Below are 9,303 nucleotides of genomic sequence, written 5' to 3'. Positions count from 1 at the left end.
TTTCAATAATCACGTCTGCAGTTTTTGTTCAGACCAATGCGAAAATCCACCCACATAACCCCGTTTAAAATTAATATCATAATTTATACTTCCGACTCATCTCTTTTCTTAAAAAATTTTTAAAGGCTCAATTGTGAGGTTTAACATTTTATAATTTATTTCGTTTTTGTGAAAACTGTAAATCAATTGCTATTTCGTGGTCTACAACATGAAAGAAAGCCATTATAACATGTACATGAAAAGTGTAGAAACATTGGGGCACCATTATGCAGCAGCAAGCACCACAACAAAAAAAGGAACCTCAAGGCTAAATTTGTAAATGTGTGCAAATACATAGGGCCCCATTCATATATTTTGCCTGGGGCCCCCAAATCACTAAATCCGCCCCTGATTGTGTTGATTTTCTTTTCTTTTTTTATCAGGCCTAGCTGGATAATCAAAATACTGATAAAATAATGCTTAAAACTGTCAAAAATCCAGTGAATTGTGTATGAATTTAATTCAAAACACAGTAACAGGAACACAGCAACCAGAGACACAAAATGAGATCTATTCTTCAAGAACACACACATGCCACACTCCCGTGTGTAAAACATAAACCTTCAGCACAATGCTGCACCTTACTCTGACAGCTATTGCGTGAGGAATTTTCTTGGAATACTGAAACTATGTATTCAAACAAGATATGTGTCATAACACGAAAGTGAAAATAAACGCTCGGTTCCTTGGAAACAGCGGGAAGGCAAATGAACTGCGATTTGTGCCATGGCTTGATAAAGATTGTGCGGTTTATAAATTTTTCCATAATCCTTCCCTTTCTACTAACCACAGACTGATATCGTCAGCTTAAACTGAGCTTTGGCACTGTCCCTCAGGTTATGCATTTCCAAAACGTTTCTGAATTACAGGCAGGGCCACAGAGACAGTGTCATGCGTCTCGTAAAACTGTGACAGTTGTGTTAAAACTCTGATGAAATACTCTACCTGCGGGGTGGTATGGAGAAACAATCTACATGCTCAGGAAGCGCAAACAAACGTTCCTGCCACAGTCGCAGAAGCCGCATTGCTGTTAAATGAGCAATAAACTCTAAGAATAATGGTTTTATATCTCTGCTGGTTATTATTCAGTCTGTGTTGTGCTTATTCTTCCTGAAATTGAGACATGATAATGCTTGATATATCACGCACATGTGGTATTAGTTATGACTTTCCATTTAAGTGTGATCTGACAGTTTTCAGCGCCTAGTTTAATAAACCAGATACTTCTGTTTGATCTTCTTTATGAGTTTGAATATTCTACAATGACTCTGTCATGGAGTATGACTGTATAAAGCTCAGAATATTACTCTGGAGTCGGGAAAACATGAAGCGTACAAATCAGACACCCCACCCTTCTTATCTGAACACGGGCAAGTATCACCCTGCATGTACAAAAGCAACTCGGAACAAGATGCCTCATGTCAGTCATTCTCCACAGAACCCTCACATACACGCCATGTGCTTAACCGCGACCTTTTCGACCCCCGATTCAGCCCCAATGCACCCTACTTAGCCATTATGCGCAATATATGCATCTGTCACTAACACTTTCTTCAATAAAGTCGCAATAACGGATATGCAGCCTGTAATGCGAAACACACACTTGCACGGCTTGAATTCATCATAAGCTGTGTTGAACAACACAGTCACTCCAAAAGGCATGCTGAGTAATAATGATGCAGGTGCCCTGAGTTTAGGGTGAGAAAAAGCTACAATTTAACATTGTGGACAAAATAAAAAGGCCTTTGCTTACTCATCCAGCTTCTAGACAGATGATAAAATCGGTTTGGTTCTCATAAAGGCTCAGAGAACAAACTTTTCAGTTTGTTTGTCATGTGACTTTCTGTTGGGTATCATGAAATCAAATTCTAACGACTTTTTTTTTCTCAGTCAGTGTTGATGTTGGTTTCTTTATTAAACATTTTTAACTTTTCTGTTTAATTAAAAGAAAACTGCTTATTGAATTCAGGAGGTTTTCAGGCGATAAATCAGTACGGTTTCATTCAGCACAAATATACAGGGAGATTACAGTGTCTTTAAATATTTGTATAAAGAATCGCGTTTCTGGCGCACTGTATCCCATCAGTCTAATGGCCTCCGAGGGGTAAAGACAGCAGTGAGCATTAAATGGTGCGAAGCAGAACTACGTCGGACACTTGGCGGTTTTTCGGAGAGAATGCGCATCACTGGAGGCTGTCATGGGAAACCTGAGATGTTATTCGACAGACAGTACAATCCAAACATTGTGCCAGAGACTGTCATGTTACTTTGAGCTACGCAACATCAGAACAGACTGCATCATTCAGCCATGAAAGCAGACATTCGGATAAAACAGCTGCTTTTACTGGGACAGGGAAGTGGGACAGTAGTTCCAAAATTAGGATGACTGCTGATTATTTTAGCAACCTCTGTCAAGATTCTAATTGATGTTAATGCTTGTGTTCTCATCTGTTTATTTTTTGATGCTTTCCATCCTTTGCAATAATAGCTGATAACTTTTAATTGGGTATTGATCATGTGCGTTGTCAAGAAATGAAGAGGCAGCCATTGTAAAAGTGTTATTGCCAACATGGATTCGCTTTGGGAAGGCCCAAAGAGCTACCGACTCCTGCTCCAGCCTTGGGGCGGCATACAGCCTTCTCTCATCCTGGACAGTAGGGTACGGCCAAACAGCATCGCCCAGTTCTGCCCTTTGGTTGTGGAACCGTAACTCTTTGAAGCCTTGTTATTGCTGTCTGAGTCTGCATTAATCCCATAATGCATTTCCTGAGTGACTATGCATGGCAGCGTCTGGGCATGTGGTGGCCCACATGTAGCAACTTCACCTCCTTTCAGCGCTGTTGTCCTCCATTTTGTTGGTGTTTTGACTGTTGTCGAGATTGAGTGTCTCTTTAGGATTTATGAAGGAGCTGTCATTAGTTACTGTTCTTACATAATTTCAAAATGTGTCAAAGACAAGCCTCTCTGGTTTCTTCTCGAACGTTGGTGTTTTGACGACATGCTTTTTCAAAACAACTTTCTTTAAGGTCATTGTCTCAGATTGGATGGATTTTGTTCTTTATTGTCAGTTCAGCTAATTCATAAATTATATGAGATGAAGTCACCAAATCATGAATGATAGCAATCATAATTTCTAGGGTTTCCTTCTTATAAGCAAGAAAAGAACTGAATAATGAGACAAATACTGTTTTTGTGTATTCGAAACAAAGTAGGGTTACACTTTATTTCGATAGTCCACTTTAGACATTCTATTAACTATAAGTAACTTTGTAACTACATGTCAACTACATGTCAACTAATTCTCATTAATTTGCAACTACATGTCTACTAACTCTCAGAGTAGACTGTTAAGGTAGGTTTAGGGTTAGTAGAATAAGTTGACAAAAAAAGGTGTTAGAAGATATTAAGCAGACAGTCTACTAATACTCTACTAACTGCTAGTTGACATGTAGTTGCAAAGTTACTTACTGTTAATAGAATGTCTAAAGTGGACTATCGAAATAAAGTGTTACCCAAAGTAGTTAGCTTAAGCTAGTAAAGGGATCAGCATCTTTTTAAATTTATAACTAATTGTTTTTTTTATTAGAGCAGTATTTTTGGCACAAAACAATACTTGACCAATCAAATAAACAACTATAAACTAGAATATGCACTAATTTATATGAGTTGAAAACATAGTAATGGACATCAATATTCTGCTTTTTGTGTAAATCATTTTTTAAAACACAAACCAATTCAGAATAATGAATCGGACATTCTATTACGGTATTGCATATCAACACTTTGACAGAGAGAACCACTTAGAATGAACCAGTTCACTAAAATGAATCAGACATTCATAAACTTTATGTCAGTGAGAGAGACGTTTAGCACAAACTGATTTACTTGAATGAATCAGACATATAAATGCTTCAACTGAGAGGACTGCATAGTATGAACCGATTTACTTAAAATGAATCAGACTTTCGAATGCTACACATGAGAAAGGACCATTAAAGGGGTCATCGGATGCAAAATTCACTTTACAAGTTGTTTGAACATAAATGTGTGTTGTGAAGTGTGTGTACACATCCATCCTATAATGATAAAAATCCACCCTGTGTTTTTTTTTCTTAAATCCCTAAAAGGATCATATCAACTTGTGGAAAATGGGCATCCGATGACCCCTTTAAGGAGAGCACATTTGATTATTTCCTCAGCTTGTGCACAATACAACATGACTTTTATAAATATAGGTGTAGCACTTTGTTGAACAGCATTGCTACTATGTAGCTTTTCCAATAACAAGTTAGCTTTTTTTCCAGCAACGTTTTGAAAACAATGTAAGTTAAAGGCATAGTTCACCTCAAAATGAAAATTCTGAAAAGAACATATTTTAAAGAATTTTGATAACCAAACAGTTGATGGTAGCCACTGACTTCTTTAATATTGTTTTCCATACCATGGAAGTTAATGGTTACCGTCAACTGTTTAGTTACCAACATTCCTCAAAATATCTTCTTTTGTATTCAGCAGAAGAAAGAAGCTCATACAGGTTTGAAACAAGTGGAGGGTGAGTAAATGATGACAGAATTTTCATTTTTGGGTGAACTATCGCTTTAAGTTAGTAGTGTCGCTAGTGTAGTTAGTTACTCCCGACACTGCCTGTGAATCCTGTTGTTATTTTAGCATGTTCACATGTGTTGTCAAGTCCATGAAAGTGAAGAGCAGCACAAAATGCAGGTCTTTTAGTGTTGTAAATGTACTGCATTGATCCCTGAGAGCAGAGAGAGCTCAGCGCTGGACTGAAGGGAAGAGAGAACTGCTTCACACTGCCAGTGTCTCTGGTGACATCATCTGGCCAGCTAAGAGACTTTTCTGGATTTTTCTCTCTCTGCGTCCCTCCCTTCTTTTCTCCATCACTGCATCAACCCTACTACATGTTGGTGTTAAAAATAAGTATTGTAACACAATATTCGTTCTTTCTTTCTTTCTGTTGTTCAGCTGCTCCTCCCTCACTGAAGCGCATGAAAAACCCTGTGTTGGTGGACGAAGGAAGCAGGCTGATTGTGAGGTGTGAGGCCTCTGGCAACCCCACCCCGCAGTACAAGTGGTACAAAGATGGCGCTGAACTGAAGAAGAGCAAAGAGATCAAAATTTCCAGGAACGGCAAGTGAGTCAGCATGTCCACTAGCACACACCAGCAGAACCCAACCTCCAGGTCTCGACGTTTATTAAACATTCGAAGAGTGGATCGTGACCTTCACATAAGTCAAGAGCTTCATACTTTGGGCAGTGTGCTAAAGACGGACTGTGCCCTTGTAATTAAAGTGAAGTGTTTCAGCATGCATGTCTATTATATTGTTAATGACACAATTAAAGAAATAGGTCACCAAAAATGAAAACTCTGCTGAAAACAGTATTAGTTTAAAATGATCTCAGATGGTTTAAGATGGTCTCCCTCATCTGATGGGAAAGCTGGTTTACCAACCTGTGAGTGCAAAAATTCTCAAAAGATTATTATTATTATTTCATTACTTAAAGTGCCCCTATTATGGATTTTTGAAAATTACCTTTCATGCAGTGTGTATCAGCTCTAAGTGAATGAAAACATCCTGCAAAGTTTTAAATCTGAAAGTGCACCGTGTATAAAGTTATTGTCTCTCAAAAGAAAGAGTTGACTCTGAATCATTGAAACGAGTCGTTTTTAAAACAAATCCCAAGCCGTTTCATGTTGACGTCAACATGAAACATTAGCATATTGCCCGCCCACTTGTTGGTCTTTTCGCGTTGGTTTGAATGAAAATGCAAATTCATTCTTTGCCACTAGGTGCCACTTTTGGAGTGGTAAAAATAGCTGTTTCCACGGTAACGCTGTACACAAAGCAGCACTGCCCGCTTGCAAAGGCTGCTTTATCAGGCATTACAGGCATGATGAAATGAAAATGAGACCAATCGGACCAATCACCGCAGATTAGCGTCACGCAAAGGAGGGGTTTGGAAAAATGTATCGTTGAGCGAATTGTTTGGGAGTCGTTGAGCAAGTAAGGTAAAAATAAATGCATATTATAAGACAATGAAAGTGTTTTTTGACCTTGCATGCATGTCAACCTGTTTTGGGGACTCCCAAAACCAAAATGTGAACCTTTCATTACCCATAATAGGGGCATTTTAAGTTTATGTTGTTACAATATGCTATAATGTTAGTCTTCATGCCACTCTTTCAAAGATAGTTAGGTAAGTAACACATGTATCAAAGCTTGAATCAATCCTGCATTTGGGAAAGATTTGTTATAAATAGTGACTTGAATTTTGGTCTGTTCCTCACACAAAGCTTTCATATGACTTCAGAAGACATGAAATATATCACACAATTAATATGTATACTTGTATGATATTTTATGGTACATTTATGTCTTTTTTTTTTTTTTTGAGTTTGACAGACATGGTTACTATGAGCTGTCATATAGAAAGATTTGTGTGAAGATTCTTTCTACTTTTTGAGTTCCATAAAAATATGTTTGGAACAATATTAATGTGAGTAAATTGCTTTGAAAACGATCTTCTACAGAAAAGACAATATAAAGAAATTATCTAAGGGTAAAGGAGATTTTTGTCCAAATTCAGTGATTCATTGGTCATGTTCTTCACCAAAAAGAACCATTTGTGGAAGGCTACAGCAATGTAAAGCTCACTTATTACAAACCAGAACTCTGGGATTCTCAGAGTGTCATATGTCTGTTCTATCTCGGTTTATAGACTTTGAACTGCTCTCTAATTCATACAGAGGTTTTCTCTGGAGAGTTTCTCCCTCTTCCATTTTTAATAGCAGAATCCTTGACTCTTTCTCCTATTTCTGTCTGTCTTCTTCTTGAAGGAAAACTTCCAAAGTTCATATCAGCAGTGCAAAGCTGGAGGATTCTGGGAATTACACATGTGTGGCAGAGAATATTCTGGGGAAGGAGAACGGCACCAGTACAGTGCACGTACAAAGCAGTAAGTGAAAAAAAACTTTTCTTTAAAGTAATAGATCAGCGTGGTGTACAACAGGAAGGAAGACAAGAGTCTGTCTTTGCTGATGGGCTGTCATCATTTTGGCGAATGCCAAATATATACATTCTTTTTAGCTGACAATGTATTGTGGTGAGAGATGAAGACATGCACAAGATCACAACATGGGCAGAATACTGAAAAACAAGTATGTGTGTTTATGTCAGGGTTTTGCACATATCTGTAAGTGCATAGTTGGCTGCTCTTCTAAGCTGAGATTACTCCAGGTATCTCACCCCTGATAGAAAATCTAGTTCATCGCGAGGCATAAAACCACGTTGTGAGAAATAAAATCACAATTACGAGAAGCAAAGTTGCAATTGTGAAATATGAAGTCACAATTACAAGAAATACAGTTGTGAGATTTGTAATAAAAAACACTTCGCATCGTGGCCGCATCACCACCTCGGGTGTGCATTATTTTCTAATAATTCAATGGACCAGAGTCAATTATTCCATTTATACTACAGTTACCACACCTTTCGACATTGTTCAGATGATGTATTATTTTAAGACATTCATCAGGATTTTGTCCTTTAAACACTCTTGTGTGTAGGATTAATTTCTTACACATCTCATCCCATGCCTCCATTGCAAATTCCAAAACATAATTTTAGACCTGTAACAGAGGCTTGAGCCGTTGATAGCAGACCAATGCAGTTATTAATGCAGTTATGAGAGAACTCAACAGAGTTCGGCACCACTGCTCTACTAATAGCGAAACTGTAAGTTCATCTGCTTAATGAACAGTGCTGGTATTACCTCGCTAGTGAGAAATGACAAGTAGCTTTTAAGTTGCTAAACTATTTTATTGATAAAATCGTCAGAGCAGTGCTGACAACACGTTTCTGTGTGCGTGTATGTTACCGTGTGTGTCCATACTGTATGTGTGCGTTTGCAACGGAGAAAGAGCGGGTGAAAGAGAGTATGCTTTCCGTACATAATTTTGTGGCAAAAACATGGAAAGAATTTGCGTTTTTTATCTTGTTGTTTACTATATTTATTTGCTTAGTCAGAGTCTTTGTGGGTTTTGGTTCTTTTGCTGTTGTAGGCTGTAAGGACGTTTGAAATAACTGCAGTCACTGGGAAAGTGATAGAGACATGTAATGCAGTCAAGACCTGCCTGGAACTACATTAGCCGTGTTTATCCGAAAATAATTGTAGACCTTAGAACGTTCATCAGCCAATCCGATTCAAGCATTCGACAGCCCCGTAGTATAATGTAAGTTAATGTATTAACATAATGTTAATGCATTTATTAAACTTTGCTAATGCTAGTTAATAAAAATACAACGGTTCATTGCTAGTTCATGTTAGCAGTTCCATTTAATAATATTAACATACAACTTTTGATGTATTTGTAAATATCAAAATTATCATTAAGATTAATAAATGCTTTAGAAGTATTTTTCATTAGTTCATGTTAAATAATGTTCTAATAATTATGTAAATAATTATCTAATGTTAACCAATTTATTTTAAAGTGTTACGCTGTTATGAAATATAAAGTCACATTGTGAGATATAAAGTTGCAGTTATGAGAAACAATGTCTCAATTGTGAGATAAAATGTCAGAAGTTGTGATATAACATTGAACTGCAAGACATACACTGGAGATCAAAATTAGAGAACAACAATGTCCTAAATTTCAAGGTCACTGCTTAGTCCTATGTGAAGTTATCCTAACAGGGGTAGAAGGGCAGTTTTAAACATATTTTAGAAATTATTTGTATTCTGAAACACAGTAGAAAAAATTTTTAATTAGATATTTGAAAAAGAACTCTGATCAAAATTAGAGAACACTTACAGATACCTCCAATTTATTGGTTTTAATCGAGCACCTGGTGCTAATTTCCTTAATTATATGTGACCCTGGACCACAAAACCAGTCTTAAGTCGCTGGGGTATATTTGTAGCAATAGCCAAAATTACATTGTATTGGTCAAAATTATTGATTTTTGTTTTATGCCAAAAATCAGGATATTAAGTAAAGATCATGTTCCATGAAGATATTTTGTAAATTTCCTACTTTAAATATATTAAAACTTAATTTTTGATTAGTAATATGCATTGCTAAGAACTTTAAAGGCGATTTTCTCAATAAATGTTTTTTTTGCACCCTCAGATTCCAGCTTTTCAACTAGCTGTATCTCGGTCAAATATTGTCCTAACAAACCATACATCAATGGAAAACTTATTTATTCAGCTTTCAGGTGATGTATAAATCTCAATTTC

General features: G+C 36.9%; 1 protein-coding gene across 1 annotated transcript in view; it reads left to right on the top strand.

Moving 5' to 3' along the window:
* LOC107715407 (pro-neuregulin-2, membrane-bound isoform-like) overlaps positions 1 to 9,303 on the top strand; it is a 100,297-nt gene that overhangs the window by 30,545 nt on the left and 60,449 nt on the right. The window contains exons 2-3 of the mRNA XM_016521539.1: positions 5,023 to 5,191; positions 6,896 to 7,014. Coding sequence (XP_016377025.1) covers positions 5,023 to 5,191; positions 6,896 to 7,014 — 288 coding nt within the window. The remainder of the gene's footprint in view (positions 1 to 5,022; positions 5,192 to 6,895; positions 7,015 to 9,303) is intronic.

The sequence above is a fragment of the Sinocyclocheilus rhinocerous genome, unplaced genomic scaffold, assembly GCF_001515625.1.
Source record: "Sinocyclocheilus rhinocerous isolate Xijiao unplaced genomic scaffold, SAMN03320098_v1.1 scaffold299, whole genome shotgun sequence".
NCBI classification, from domain to species: domain Eukaryota; kingdom Metazoa; phylum Chordata; class Actinopteri; order Cypriniformes; family Cyprinidae; genus Sinocyclocheilus; species Sinocyclocheilus rhinocerous.
Note: the sequence above shows the minus strand (reverse complement) of the source record. Positions and strands in the feature narration are given on the sequence as shown.